Source organism: Gasterosteus aculeatus, chromosome 5 (genome assembly GCF_964276395.1).
Source record: "Gasterosteus aculeatus chromosome 5, fGasAcu3.hap1.1, whole genome shotgun sequence".
NCBI lineage: Eukaryota > Metazoa > Chordata > Actinopteri > Perciformes > Gasterosteidae > Gasterosteus > Gasterosteus aculeatus.
In genome coordinates this window covers 11938239-11954020 of record NC_135692.1, presented here as the reverse complement: position 1 = coordinate 11954020, position 15782 = coordinate 11938239, and the positions used below count along the sequence as shown (strand labels likewise).

Here is a 15782-nt window from a genome sequence, read left to right as displayed (position 1 = left end):
ACAACAAGATCACAAAAACAACATCTCTTTGTTTGAAATCTAGCAAAGTGTATCACAAGGAAATCAATCGGGTATTAAAGAACATTAAATCATTAAATCATGTTTCATATTTTTGACTTGGAATCAAGTTGGAATTAAAGTCAAGTCATTTTTTTGTTTTCATTTTCTAATAAATATCTTCAATGTTAATGAAAAATACTAAAGCAAATGATAAAAGTGCAAAATAATGAAATTACTGCTTAACCACTAGAGGGAGCACGACGGATACTCAATGACGCTTTTCGTCAGTACAAGCTGCAGCAAATCAACCTCAGGGTTCCTTCTCGCATGGCCGACAGGACGCGTGTGTTTATGATCCCCGTCCCATCATTACCTCTTCTCTGGGCGCGCTGCAGTCCGGCAGCGGGATGCGCTTGCTCACGAGCCCCTGCTGGGAGCTTTTGTGCTGGTTGAAGATCTCCTGCACCGTCAGGCAGCTTTTAAACATCTTCATCTGTTTCTCCTGCTCCAGCGTCACCTCAAGCCACTTCTGAGCTCGCAGGAGCTCCTCCTTCAGAGACGTCTCCAGTTTCTACGGAAAGAAAAGGGACGTGAGAGCGCTTCCGATGGCGTATAACGAGCGACTGCGGAGGGTAAACTCCAAAAAAGACCTCTATCAGCTCCGGGTCGGACGAGGGGATGGGAATGTGCTGGTCCGGGCACGAGGGCTCCCTCGGTGTCAAAATCTGACCATTCCCCTCGAGCACGAGCTCCTCCTGCAAGTTGACCCACAGCACGTGGCCGTGTTTCCTCTTCTCGTCGGTCAGGTGGGCCAACACGGCTCCGGTGGCCTGTGCGCACAGAAGCGTTTACGATTAGACGGGGAGGAGCTGCAAAGTCCAGCTCCGGTGATCCCGTGGTGGGGCGCCTGAGTCGAAACCACCGTGAGTTGTGTTGTGCTCGAATGGATATTCTTGACTGCAACGATGCATACTGACGATTACTGCAAAAGCAGCAGTTGAATCGGTTCTGATATAGATGACAAATGTGTAAAAGTGCTTATTCTTATCCCGCCGTCTAACAAACGCAGCATAGACGTGGCAGCTCTCAAGTCAAAGACGACATATTCAGTTCTTTGCAACCGCTTGTCCACAAATTCATTATTTTCAATATCCGCACTGTGAAACTGAACGTGACTGAATAGAAAGCAAACTAAAATATTATTTTCTAAGGACTATGACGAATGATGAGTCCATTGAATGAAAGGTGTCCTTTTAGATCCCTCCACTGTCACAGAGGGAATATTGGGGTATTGAGGTATGAGGTAACCTGCAGCACCTCTGATGTTGGCTGAGCCATCCCATAAATAGGCATCTTGGGCACTCGTCTGAAGTTGGCCGCCTTCATCTCCTTTACTGTGCTGAGCACGTCAGGAGCCAAACACTCATCAGCGACCTGTGCAGACACACACACACACACACACACACAGGGTACACGGACGCATGGGACACTTCAAATCTCTTGAATTTAAAGATGGGCACGAGCATTTATATCACATGCATAAACAGTGAGAATACATCAGTGTCCGGCGCGATCTTGGCTTTGCGATTACCGACAATGAATTGTATCAATAAAAGATGAACGGATGGGGCATCAATCTTTCGTTTGTGTGTGTGTTTTCTCACCAGGACGCGGGCCCCTCTGGTGACCAGCTCGGCGGGGGCCGACAGCTCTGACAGGTCCATGCGGGCCAGTAGCCTGTACAGCCAAGCGTGGGAGCACATCCACTGGCTGAAGTTGGACACAAAGGCAAGAGGATACTGCGAAATGCAACACATAGTTAACTCAATATCGTTTTAATGTACCAGCTTTTTTTACGTATGTCTAAAAAAGATGCTCACACAAAGGGAATAACTCTTACCTGTTCACGAAGGTATGCGTTGAATACAATTAGGTAGAAGTAGCGCTCTAAGCTCTGCATGGTTCTGTTGAGGAAGTAGTCTTTGGTGCTGCTTCCCTGTGGAACAAACAAACGCTCCAGTATCCTCTTCAAAATGTCTGTAAGGTTTTACATCTTTTTGCTCTCTGCATTTAAAATCCCGGCCGAGAGTTCTTCATCCGCTCAAGGGCCCAGCAGGTTTAGGAGTGTTAATGCATCATCATCATCGTCGTCCTTTGATTTTTGCCTCCCTCTCGCTTTATTTAGCAGCACATAAATTGAGAAGCAGAGGCAGTTGAAAATCAAGTGTGGCTGCGTTTCAAGAGACATTTCTGGTTGCTGTCGGAGAAAAAAGCACTCACCTGTATTTGATAATCTTCGCCAATTCCTTCCAGCTTCCTCTTGTTCTCATATATTGCCTCTTTTATGTTGTGCATTTCTGAACAAAGGCTTATAGCCTGGTCAACCTGTCGATAAAAACGAGACATTATCAACTTCAACTATTGTGAGGTGCATATTTCAGAAGCCAAATTATAAATCAGACTTTTAGCTTTCAAGACATTGATTTAAACAACATAAATTCAATACTGTTTTACCTCCTCCATGACCTGCTGTCCATTGGGCAGCTTGTCGATCAGACGCTGAATGACCTGGAATAGATGTTTGGGCTTTGCAGCGGCATCCTCTTCAATGCTGCAAAACAAGGTAAAGTCCAATCTCACCTGGCATCGAAAAAGGGGCGTAAAAAAGTTTCAACACTGCCTCATTATGCCATTGTAAAGTCTCTTTTCGGGCCTTCTTCGGACGCATACGGGTTCTTACTGTGGTTGCGAATCGCCCCGCAGGCGATTCATGACCAGTGTGCCCAGGATCATGGCTAAGTTGGTGCGGCCGACGCCCACCTGGCAGCTGAAGAGCAGAGCCGGCGGCGGGCGGGACCCCCCGTGGTGGCCCAGGGACAAGCTGGGGCTCTCCTGCGAAAACGGGAGCACAGAGCGATTGAAAACCCTTTTCAGTTTTAATATTTGGGTCAAAATGTCAATACCAACTGGTTGCTAATGTCATTGTGGAAGTATTTTAGTTGACATCAAGGAAAGTGTGTTTTCAAAGTCTATTCCAAGGGAAGACAGAGTAAGACTCAGTAAAGCTCTGATCAAAACACTTTCCAGCCACAGGGAATTGGACCGGCTGCTGCAAGTCGGTCCAAAAAAGGGCAAAACCAGACGAAAAGAACATCCCATGTGAGTGAGGGACAAGACGGAAGCCAGAGACTGAGCGACCAGAGAGCCCACGTTGAGTGAGTGCACACTGCAGGTTTTCCGTCATTTATTACACAACTATCAAACTTGTCGGCGATTAATTGCACTTGCAGGACAGATTCGAATGGCTGTGGATTGGAAAAAAAAGGACACGAGATACTGTGACCTTTTTCTACCTCAGTGAGTGAGTCCAGATGCTCTGAAATATTCCAGCCGTTTATAACTTTAACGGCACATCAAAACAAGGTCCCGTCAAGAGAAGCACAACCCAAAGAGGTTTATCCCGCCGGTATACTTACCCTGAGTATGCTAACAAATGCATCAAAATCCTCCTCCAATGGCGCTCCCTCCATGGGTAGTGGTAATCTGTGGTACCTGCAATATAACAGATGTTACCGGGAGGTGAACCGCCGCCTGTGTAGTGTCAATATCACCCTTATGTAAGTCATAACACACTGCACGCACACATCAGCCCTGGAGTACGACTCAACGAGTTCCCTCGTTTTTTGTGTTTGCTGAGTGTCGGATAGAAACTCGCCCTCCTCTGACAATCCGCAAAGGAATGATGGTGCAGATCAAAATGGTGGGATCATCAACGTGCCCTTGAAACAAACACCACCTGCAGTTCAACCTGTTTAGAACACAACGGCCTGCTGCTTTCTTTCGGACTACAAAACCTCAGGAGAATCAGAGACTCTCTCCACCCCGGGGAGAGATACGTTCTCCAGCGCTGGAAATGTTGTGTAGCTGCCCGGTGACATCTTGATAAAGCTGATGCCGCTGACCTGATAGCAAACAGGATGCGGCGATCGTTGAGTGTGCTACCCTTTTGCTCTTCGACAAAAGCAGGGCAACCAGCCTTTGCACAAACAAACGGCACTATTTATAACCCCGCGCTGCACATTCTAGGGAAGGCGGGCCGCACGTTGCTACCATCTGAGGTGAAGTGTGAGCTCAGGAGCTGGGGGGTGGGGGCGGATGAAGGAACAACGTGAACAACCTGTAGGCCGGCATGGTGAACACGGGCCTCTTGTAGACCTCTTCGGTCACGTGGATGTCCTCTTCGCTGGCGATGGAGACCTTCTGCGGCTCGTCTTTAAAGTGCTCGATGTCGTTGTAGACGTAGAAGACGTCTTCGTTGAGTTTGGCAAAGTCGTGGAGCTGCGGAGGGAGGGGGAGTTGGTACAGTATATCGTGCCAAAAAAAAAAAAAAAAGAATGCTGAGTAAGTGTGTGTTTGGCACCTCCTTCCTGATGGTAAGCTCCAGCTTCTCCACCAGCTCCTCCTTCTCTAAACCATGAAGGTTTTCGTGTAGGTTTTCCTTCCTCCTCGGTGTGTACGGCACGAAGTCGTCGTCCTTGTGCAGGAAAACCACCGGCTCCTCTCTTACACAGAAAAATATGACCTCCTGTTTGCGAAAAGCACAACGCGATAGCCATCAAATAATGCATTTCTAAAGTGAGAGGCTGCTGCCATTTAGGAAATACATTCCTTCCAACAGCGACTGGAAACAACAATTCGTGTCTCATGACATAAAGCACATAAGTAAGGAGCTAAGGGAAGCCTGATGTATAATTTTGACAAAGTTATTTCAATTATGGTCAGTTTTCTAGCTGGTGTAAGCACAGAGATTCATTTTCCGCTGGTACGCGTTACCGCGACTTTCTGTTTGCTCAGTTCTACAGTTCGGCCACAGCCTCCACTGGGCACTTGACTCCTCAAATATTTACTGACAACACGGGTGGAAAAGAGGCCAGGCAGAGTTGCACGGACACCAACTCTGGAGAATCAACACGTGCGCGTTTGGGCAACAAGGAAAGAAAAGTTGACCTGGTGTCCCAGTGCCTGCAGCCTCTGAAGAACGCGTTTGAAGCCATTCAGGCTGGGCTGACCCATCCCATACAGCGGGTAGGATCCCCTGACTTGGCGGAAGTTGGGCGCTCCACAGCTGCCCGTGGTGTTGAGGACGTCTGCCTTGCTGTACACATCCTGCACCATGAAGAACTCCCCCTGGAAAGCAATTTAGCAGTGTTCACAGAGCAGGACATCCAAACACAACATTTCCGCAGCTTTCACTCCGGCGTGCATTAGTTAAAAAAGGGAAATATGCCACAAACAATAAAGCAATCGGAAAACGGTGAATATTTTCTTTTTCGTCTTTCTGGATAAGTAATAAGACTGACACAGTCTGGTTACTCTGTTGTCTCAACAAGTTAAATCTCTGCTCTGTTGCCTCCATCTCTCCAAGGTGACTGAGATTGTGTTTGAATAAAGGCAAATTTTTCCACCTTTTTGCAGGATGTGACAGTGATTCATGGAGGTTAATGTTCATTGGCGAGGTATCGGTTCAGAGAGCCACTTCTTGATGATGTTCCAGGTTTTTAAATCTCTGCAGGCCTTCAGTTGTATTAGCTTATTGATCTTTCTAAAAAAGCTGCCATGAAATACAATAGTTGAGCCAGGGAACATAAACCGAAAGATACTTTCTGAAATTCAAATGAAATAACGTAACACAAACAATGATCAACTACAGGTAAATCGCAGTTGAATATATAATATTATTTCCACTACAGCTGCAATTAATTCAAATTAATAATATGTTTAATAGATTAATCGATTCAAGGTTGCTATTGGAAAAAATAAATTCCTTTGCCCTGATTTGAGCGACATTTTATTGAAGAAATGCCAAATCGATACATTTAAAAAAATAATCAAGAGATAGTTTCCAGCCATGACTTCAACTGTGCTGATGTTTGTACCTCTGCAGCTCCCGTGAGGAACAAAGACTTTTGGGGTCAGGACGGGGTTAATCAAATTCATGTGGCCGAGATTTTACTGTGGGTGAAACTACAGCCACGTAAACAGAGACTGCGGGTTAACACCGACAAAACACTGCATGCCTGAACAGACGCAGCAGACGTGACGGAGCAGATCAAAGCCCCGATAGCAGGGTGACAACATTCCTCCATCAATGGCCGCCCCCGGACCATAAAACAGCGCATGACAATGTTGCCGCGCCACGCCGCAATGTGGACCTGTGGATGTGAAAAGGGGCGGGCAGGGATACAGGTGAGATGATTGCACGCGGCCGCGGTTTGTCCCTCACCTGCACCAGGTAGTGCTCCGGCAGGGCGTCCGATATCCGGCCCACTTTGTAGTTCGTCTTGAGGATTTCATCGTGGATCTGAAATTCCTGTCTGCAGTTGTACCTTTAAAAACAGAACACAACGGCGGCGTCTGAGAAGAGGTGGGAAGAGAGCCCAATCTAATTATCTGCTACTATTTGCCAGGCCCGGCTTGACAAATGAGATGATAACAGGGGCAAACACTTCTGCTGGGAGGGGTGGGGGGGGGGGGGTGAGGGGAGGCGGGGGGGAGGGGGTGGATAGCACCACAGGGATCAAAGGGGATTAACAACCAATTGTGAGAACGCGGATTCGGGGAGGCACTTACGTGATGACGACAGGTGCGACTTTGTTGGTGATGATGGACTTGGCCTTGTTGTTGTGGATGCTGACCGTCTGAAAGGGGCTCATGCTGAGAGACTGCCTGCTGTCGGCCATCCCGTTGCCATGGACGCTCTCAAGCGGCGACGCTTCGGAAACAGGCTGTGGCGCGGCACTGGCGGTTGTACCCATGCTCCACAAGCAGCTGTGAACCACATCGCGGCGGAACGCCAGGCAACATTCACACGCATGCGTCAGATCCCCGCGCGGCGGCGGCGGCCCGAAACAAGCTACGGACGGTTAGCTTAGCTTAGCTTAGCGCAAAGATCAAAAACAAACAAATTCCTTTCTGTGCTGTTAAAGGTGCTTGTAGGCTTGTCCTATCTTGTGTTGACAAAAACATCCAAAAAACCTTCATTGACAAAATAAATACAACTGTTTGGTGCCTTTGTACCTGAATAATGGTCAGTCAGGGCGATAAAATACAATTGTCTTTTTAGAGATACAGTCAAATCACAGGCATTCAGTCAACTGTGACAGTTTTTCTATTTAAACCATATAGTTTGACACGGAGCGCTCAGACCCCCCACGTGAACCACCTCTCAGGCCTCAAGCAGACCTCCCCCCCTCTGAATAAACTCGGAGCTTTGTAGGGAGCTCTGCAGATACACAAACAAATCTTAAAGAGTAACACTGCTCCTCAACATCACATCAACACGTAGTCAATCGGGAACCTCCGGCAGCGCGGCACGCAGGGGAAGACTCGCATGAGTACACAGAAACACAAACTCCGAGATAGACAAACTGTAACACTGGAGCTGCAGAGCGTGCCCCCCCACGTAAAACTTTGACCCAAGTGGACTCTCTTTGCGCGGCGTGAGAGGCTCAGCGGTGACCGGCGCTCTCCTGTGTGTTGCATCTGGGCCAGCGGGTCAACCTCCTTCTCACAGACCGTCTCATCCAGTGAGCGTATTCCCCTCTCACCAGCTCCAACGGAGGAGACCCCGACCGCTCGATGGGTTCTTTGTCCGGCATGGCCGACGAAAACACAGGAGACTCAAATGTTTGTACAGCTTGGCCTGAATAATAACGGCCACCTGAGAGTAAAAAATGGGGCTTGGGTCTTTAACCCGAGTTCCGTAAAAGGAAGCGGTCTTCGAGAATACGGCGCTCCGGCTTCCCCCGAATGTATTTCAGTCCTCAACCACACATGCCAAAAGCATCTCTGTTGCCACAGTTCTGCGACCACCACGAGTAAAACAACACAAAAAGCATCGCCGCGATCCACTAAAATCTGACACCTTACGTGTGAGACGACGAGCCGCCTGCGCTTCCAGGTCCTTTTCGGCGCTCCTTGTTCCCCGCCATGGTATGTGAGGGAAAAAGTGGGAGAACTTGGCATCAAAAAAGAGGAATCTTTCTCTTTTGAAACCTCTTGTGCCCAATCCCCCCCCCCCCTCCAAGTCAGTGGGAAACCCCCCCCCCCTGGTGGGAGCTTAAAGTGCCCCGTCCCTCGGCACCGGGGGGGGGAAAAAAGTAGATGCAGCTTTTCAGACGGCGCCCTCCTCGTCCTCCTGCTACCACCTTTATGATGTTGGGGAGTGGAGTCATGCAAGAGACTCAAGTCTCCACGGAGGGGACAAAAGGAAGCAGTCGTGCATCTGGCTGCCAGATGGCTCAAGTTCAGCTCCCTTTCACAGGGACGGGCTGTGCACAGAGACAAGGCAACATTTGACTCTCATACTGTAACGCAAGCAACAAAAGTTTGTTTTTTGTTTTTTAAGGAAAGCGTAGTGACAACTCTTTTGATCGGCCGACTGAAAATGTACACTTCTTGTTGAGTAAAAAGGACAAATGTGGGTGCTTGTCAAATGAGAGGACATTCTGTCTTTCTGTGTTTTGTAAACCTGTAAATGTAATATTTTAGGTTGTGACACGACAAGTGAATCACTGCAGAAGAAGGGGGCGTAAATGGGTCTGAAAGATGAGTCTTCCTGAGGTTTCCTCTTTTTTTGTCTTAAAATAGTGATTTGGGGTTTTGATATCCAAACTAACAGTGTAATGATAGAGAGTGTTGAGGAAAATCTATTTCAACTGAAAACAGAGCTTTCTGTCTGTGCATTCTTCACAGTAAACTGCATTTACACAGCAAACTCTTTTCAATCACTGTCACTTTAAGGACATTTAATCAGTAGGCTTCCTTTACCCACCACCACAGTCATGCATGATAATGTGCATGTTCCCATGTGGCTAGAAAACCCTCTCAGACCAGATTCACCCATTCACTCATCCACACTGAAACTTTGTACACTTTAGCTGATGTGCTGTCTTTATTTGCAAAACGTCTTGAGTGTTATACGAGAAGCTTCGATTCAACAGGCCTCCGCATGAAACGCGATATCTTTCGTCCCACAGCACGAACCGCGACCATGAAAACCCTCTTCTGGCTTACCTTAACAGCCCGTCACCTCTGCCGCGAGACCATGTTGCAAGCGCGCGTCGTAACGGAAGTTCTTGCTTGAAACAAGCTTGCAGCCGCACTGATGTCGGCGTGGGCAGGCCGGGTCTAGCAGGCAGGCAGGCAGGCAGCATGGGCGGAGGCCCGAGTAGAAATAGCCCACAGTCATAAACATCCTCCTGGAGATGCAATCAAGGCAACTCATCAGAGAGGCTGTTTGTCCCACATGAAAGGGTAGTGTTGTGCCTGTCGTGAAGCCAATAAAACGACAAACTAGGATTTACTGACGCTTAAAGTAAAATGACATAACAAAAGCGAGATAATCCAGAGTTCACGTCTGAGAGGGTTTTGGGGTTTTTTGCTAGCCAGGTCGTGAACAGCAGGTCGAAGGCATTTCTATTTAAATTCACAGAAATAAGAAAGACGGTGGAGACGGGTGCCTCCCGCCCGCATCGGCCCATTCAGGGCGAGCACATTTAAATTCAGCCGGTGCACCAGCTCTGCTGCAGCGACGTCTTCAGACAAAAGGGCCCGAGTGCAGACAGGAAGGAGTGTGCAGCTGCAGGATGCATCTGTTGCTGGCCCCGAGGAAGGATGCAGAGCACTCTTCATTCACGAGAGATGCAAGGGTTCAAGGGAGACGGGTATGACTTTGTAACGCTCGGGGGGGGTCTTTCAACACAAAACCTCCCGTGGCGCGATGGAGAAGAGAGTTGCTCGCATGGCAGCCGGTGCCAATGAGTCAAACGCAACGGGCTTTCTTGGCAAGGTTGCACGTCTTATTTAAAGGTCCGCCGCATTGCTGGTCTCTATGGAGGCCACTCGATCGGTCTGCCAATGTCTAAAAAGTCTAAAAAGCCTCTTGGGCTGCACAAAACCACATAAGGAAAATCGCGTTGCTTCGGATGCCTGATGGCAACATCTGCAGGAATGTGGCAAAAACTGCCCGGCATTGCGAAAGAACCCGCTCCGATGAATGTCAATTAAAGGATTTGGCGTAATCCAATCCTCATTTTATTCATAACAACGACAACAATGTCCCACAGTCTCTCACTCACCACAGGATACTCGACCACAAAACCATTCAATACAAACCGTTCCGCCTCCCCTCCTCAGAGCGGGGAAGTGTAAGCACACCTTGACAGGAAATGCTTAGTTGTACTCTCTGAAACTTCCTCCCTGCATCTGCGCACACATTTCACCAACGAGGTTAAGGGTTGCATACAGCCAGTGATTCCACAGGACATCGCTAGTTCCTGAGCTAAAAAATCAGAGCGGAAATGAGCTCAGTGCTTCCTCTGCACAATATCTTTTGGGTTTTCCTTCAACTGTTCCAAAGATCTCATTGCGGATTTGTGTCAGCTCGTGTTTGTTTTGGGCCAAAATGAAAAAAATCGTCCGACAACAGTCTGTTCAAAGAGAAATAAAAGGAAGCCGTGTTGTTGCATTGTTTTCAACTTTCAAATCTGCTTCTGCACGGCAAGACAGACAGTCCAGATTAACAGACCGGGTGCACAAACTGCCAGGAAAACAGACTTCTTCTTCCACCACAAGCAGCTAATCTACTGGGACTCCATAAATGACACAAAAACAAACTATGCTACTGCAGTAAATGTGACATAAATCACAAAAGTGAACTTTAGCCTTGCTTCCATCCCAGCTGGATACTGAGCTGCAAAAAAAAAGAGTGAGCAAATCTATTTTGAAAAAAAACCCTGCCTGTAATTTATTTCATTTCAAGATGGCAATTCTATCCCCTATGATTTTAAGGCTGCAGTAATGTGTGGCCAGTATTGTGGGTTTTCTTTTTCTGTAACCCCAGCGTCTGTCCACAATATTCTGTCAGCACCACCAGGCAAACCGACCGCCTTTTCTATCAGTCGCACGCTTCAGAGAACCCGCTCGCCGGCCAAATTTTGCATGAATTTACGCTGTGTCACACAGGGAAGTGGTGAACTTGGTGATGTGACTTAGCAGCTGCATTTGTTTACGCTCTGGATTCCTGTCAAACAGCCGCTGGTCCTCTGGCAACGGAACAGTAGGTGATAAACACTTGAGGGAAGAGGGACTCGGCATTGCAGTCCATGTAACAATGTGGACATCGAACATGACTGAGCAGGGCAAGTCAAACCGAAGGACGGCTCTTTGCAAAAGGGAAGGACGCTTTTAAATTCCACGGTAGATCGTGAATTGTGATGTTTTTTGTTTGACACGTCTATGTAGTGTTTTCAGGTAGGAGGACAAAATATACAGAAATATGCATCCGGCATCTGAGGGGATATTTACACATCGATATATACCGACGATAGCGACCACAACACAGAAAAGTATCACAACTGTACCTGACATTCAGCTGACCAGTCCACCATCCGAGAGGTGCTGTGGTCTCTGAGGAACGCAATGAAGAGGGATACTGGAGGGGAGGGCGGGGGGGTGGGGGGACAAGCGAAATGAAAGCGAGCGGCGGCACCGGGCTCAGTCAGATAACCTCGCTGGCATCTCTCCCTCCGATTCTGTGAGGCTCTTCCTACTGATCGCACCACGACAGGCGGTGGTCTCGCATCGTTATGGCGTCTCTATGGAAGCCAGTCGGTGACCGTGTCCTTCAGTGAGGACAGATCCTCTGACGGGCAGTCTGCGGAAGAGTGCAGGAGTGGGTGGGAGGGGGGGGGGGGGGACACAGCCTTCCGCCTGAGGAAGGTTCAGATGGGTGACGGTGCGCTGCCTTGTGGTTTTTTCGTTACTTTTTTGTGTTAAGAACCCCCGGGAGGCTCGTGCATGAGTTGCAAGGCTGCTCGCGCAATGCCGGGATTTGTGTGTGCGACTGTGAACGGGCATGTGCGTGTGCGTGGATGTGTGAAGAGGATGTGGGGGCGGACCCACGGACGCTTACTCATCACCCAGCGCGGCCATCCAATCACCACAGCGGCCTCCTGGCGGCGCAATGCCTCCCACACGTGGCGGACCTCTTAACAACCGTCTCAAACGCACAAATTAAACCGTCACTTATTAAAAAGGTATTACTGATCAGCTGCAGCACCAGTCAACCCTCCCTGGCATGACGCAGCGTAGACCTGCCGGGAGGCGGACAACAAGTGACAACTGCACACAGATGACATCACGTAAGCCCAATTCACTACGATGCTCTAATTACTCCATTCATTAGCGGTTAACACGTGCCATGTTGGAGGCAAACAGGCTTACAGCTGGGCAAACACTGCGATTTAAGCTTGAGGTCCGCCTGCAAAAGGGCTTTGTGCTCGACCCCTCGTAGTTGTAACCCGGAGGTCAGACCATCTCAAAATGCACACACAAAAGCGGCCAGTTTTACAGAGCCAGAACAAAGCAGCGTCCGGTGGTGTCAAACGTGCACAGAAAACACCACACATTCAGCAACGAGCGCCTAACAGGACAACAACATCGGGTTTATTTTTTCGGACTGTGAGAATGTTCTCTTACTAAAGTGTGTGTGTGTGTGTGTGTGTGTGTGTGTGTGTGTGTTACAGTCACACATTCAAGCGTTTTTGGAAAACGCTGAGAGGGGATTTTCGAGATTTTGGACGTCAAATCTTCTGCAGCCACACCTGTTCCTTCCTTCCTGCGGCCAAGGCTCTGGCGTTCTTTCGACACCACGAATGCAACAAGAAGAAAAACTCCCTTGCCGACAAACGGAAGAACATGAATGAATCAATCCAGTGAGTGAGCAATCAAAAATGTGATTAGATCCTGAATATAAAGAAATAAAGCAACTATAAAGCTAAAAAATGAGGCCTCTATTGACCCTGATGGGTTTAAACCATTCATTTCCTTCTGACTGGTTTATCGGACGGCAATAAAGCAGAGTACGGGATGGAGGGTCTGCTTCCTCTGTTCTTAGAAGCCCTTAATGGAAAAAGAAAGAGCATCCGGATCACATCACCTGTCTAATCTGAACATCTCAGGTCTGGAGTCTGTCTTACCCCCAAAAGGCCAATTTGGTAAAAGCCTTTTAATGGCAACAGGAAAGGAGGAGATAAACTATTTCACCTCGGCCAAAGTTCAGCTGACTGCCGCTGCTGTATGAGAGTTATTGTGAAGTGACTTATGAATGGGTCAGATATTAACTTCCTTGATGTTATTGTTTATATGTTATTTATTCGGCGGCTGTATGGGGACAAATCTTGACGATATCACTGACACTTTGAGAAGATGAAATGCTAATGTTGAGGGGTATTAAATATCCACTTGAGTCCAGCGTTCGAATGTGACACCTTGTGGCAAAATAAATTTATTGCATTCATTGCAGTTCACCAGGATGTTCAATATCTCATAATAAACACTCCAAAGGCTACAGATTTGCATGAAATAGTAAAAGATTTAAATATTTTATGGGACACAAACGTCTAGCTTTTTGAAACAATCCTTGGTTTTAACTCTAACTGGACCCCCGGTTTTGAACTCCCAAGCGATTTAGTTAAGAATCAAACACCATTTCACACCAGATAATCAGCAACATCTCAAGTTGAGACCTGGGGGAGAAAAGCCTCTGCCACCATTCCTCTTATCAAGATAAGCCTAAAGTAAATAGCTCAATCATTTATGATCCAGGTGTCCATTCATCGAGGGGACGTCATGCGCTCACTCTTGATTAATTGTGACGTTCGCAGGATTGATCTGTGCTCTTGGTTGTCGAGAGCCAGTTTCGGTCCCCCCCCAGGACGGGAGGTGACGGGATGGGAGGTGAAGGGATGCGAGGTGAAGGGATGGGAGGTGACGGGATGGGAGGTGACGGGATGGGAGGTGACGGGATGCGAGCAGCGCGGACCGGCCTCGGCTGCACGGCGTGAATCAAACGACACGGCAGCACTTTGCATCACACCTAATAGATCGCGTCCTGTGGGCTTTATGTTGCACTGACAGAATGTATTCAGTGATGGTCTATTTTATTGCATTAAGAAAAAGCTAAATGTTAAGCGCAATAGCTGATGTGAGATGCATGTACTGGTAAAATATATTATAACATTGTTTTGTGTTAAAGCCGTGTCTCAAGTGTCCTGTATTTGACCCTGACGTGCAAAGAGCACCATGATACAAAATGTTAGTTTGCAGCTGTGCGCTGAGAAGGGAGGACGGTCGACTCAATCTCATAGACGCTTCAAAACAAGGGACTTCTGTTCACGGCCTTGGTTCATATCTTATTCGGTACGAAAGTTCTCGGATCCACGTTTTTACTTCATGTCAATTAATTATGATTTGCACCGGCCACTGAGGAGGATCTTGTGTGTGTGTGTGCGCTACCCTCAGCTTCACCTGGGTTCTTATCTCAACCTGCTTTGCAGCTTCTCGTAACTGGCACGGTGAACGTTCTTCACATGTGTATAAAAACTCAGCGTTTTTACTGCTCGGAGACGTCATTACGCCGAGCGCTGAGATACGTGCTGGTGTGTCTGACCTCCTGCTTGCAAGCAATAGTTAGAGCCAGACATCTGCGGAGAATTGCTCATGTAATCTTTTTCTCTTCTAAATAAATGTTAACTTTTGACTTTAATTGATCAACGTGCTGCGATTCTTCTCATCAACCAACTCGGGGGGGATTGGAGATCCTGCCACTGATAACAACAATATTTATTACCTGTGTAGCCAAATATACTTAAGGTCTACTTACAGTAGCTTCTCGGAGCTTTCAACTGACTGATTTTGCATTAAATATCTATAATAAAATACATTCAGGTCAATCAATGATACAATGCTATTAATGTTGTCCTTGTGTGGGCGATGTTGTTGTCTGGGGTTTATAAAGAGGGTCAAGTATTCAAAAGGTGCACAGAAAAAAAGTAGAAGTCACGTGACGCACAACCCGAACGCGTGACACATCGGTAAAATCAGCACAAATGCATCTTTAAAGAAAATAAAAGCCCACATCTCCATTCATCCGCCCCCCACGTGTGTGTTTGCCTGAGACCTGGTTGGTAAACTACAGGTCAGAGTTTATCCCAACTTCAGATCGGTCATCACTTCCTGGGACCTGGCAAAATGCTGCACAACACGGTGCAGCCATGTGTGTGTGTGGGGGGGGTGCACACGTATCAACCACGCAAACGCTTCTCTTTATAAAGACACTCGCCCTCTCTTACACAAAATAACCAGCGGGGGGGGGGGGGAAGCATGCATCGCGCGTACGTTGTAACGGGGAGAGTCTCGGCGTCCGAAAAGACGCGTGTGCGTGCGGCGAGATCTCGCCAGTCGAGGCTCGTGCAACGAGAGCCGTAAAACTTCTACATCTACTCACCATTTCAGCACACGGTGGGTGGAGAAAAGGCTCCGGCGTTTAAGAAAAGCATATCTGCGTGCAGCCGGTTTGTCCCGTGGAGGATGAAGCTGCGGTGCACCGCGTTCGCTTTTTGTTCTAAGAGGGAAGAAACAACATTCATTGATTTTTTTGGGGGGGGGGGTGGTTTGGTGGGGTTCCTCTCTCTGGAAATTTACGAGGAAAAGGATTTTCGCTATGTGTGCGAGGACGAAGGACAGCGCATGCGCAGTGTGCGGTCATCCTCGGACGCTCCGTGCAAGTCTCACCGGCCAATGTTATTCACATGCGGTCCCTAAAATAAGAATTACTGAGCATTGTTGTTCGTGCAGTTCTATTGCATTCTGGGATATTAGCACCAGCATCATACTGGGAAAACTAAAACACAATAAAAGAATGGAAGTCAGTAAAAATC

The 15782-nt window shown here is 47.9% G+C and overlaps 1 protein-coding gene across 7 annotated transcripts in view; it reads right to left on the bottom strand.

Moving 5' to 3' along the window:
- The window catches only part of pald1a (phosphatase domain containing paladin 1a), a 36934-nt gene extending 21337 nt beyond the window's left edge, over positions 1-15597 (bottom strand). The window contains exons 1-16 of one of the 7 annotated variants that reach the window (XM_078103420.1): positions 15350-15597; positions 9076-9260; positions 6631-6828; positions 6284-6386; positions 5008-5187; positions 4421-4585; positions 4178-4338; positions 3477-3552; positions 2741-2892; positions 2515-2611; positions 2281-2385; positions 1901-1996; positions 1665-1799; positions 1318-1434; positions 651-830; positions 374-571 (exon numbers count right to left, since the gene is read on the bottom strand). In XM_078103420.1, the coding sequence (XP_077959546.1) occupies positions 374-571; positions 651-830; positions 1318-1434; positions 1665-1799; positions 1901-1996; positions 2281-2385; positions 2515-2611; positions 2741-2892; positions 3477-3552; positions 4178-4338; positions 4421-4585; positions 5008-5187; positions 6284-6386; positions 6631-6828; positions 9076-9260; positions 15350-15352 (2151 nt within the window). In that variant the 5' untranslated portion in view covers positions 15353-15597. Of the gene's footprint in view, positions 1-373; positions 572-650; positions 831-1317; positions 1435-1664; positions 1800-1900; positions 1997-2280; positions 2386-2514; positions 2612-2740; positions 2893-3476; positions 3553-4177; positions 4339-4420; positions 4586-5007; positions 5188-6283; positions 6387-6630; positions 6829-7929; positions 9261-10139; positions 11151-11423; positions 11886-15349 lie in introns of those variants that run through there. The other 6 variants (XM_078103418.1, XM_040175721.2, XM_040175720.2 and 3 more) reach the window with 6 other exon arrangements.
- Positions 15598-15782: the final 185 nt, after the last annotated feature.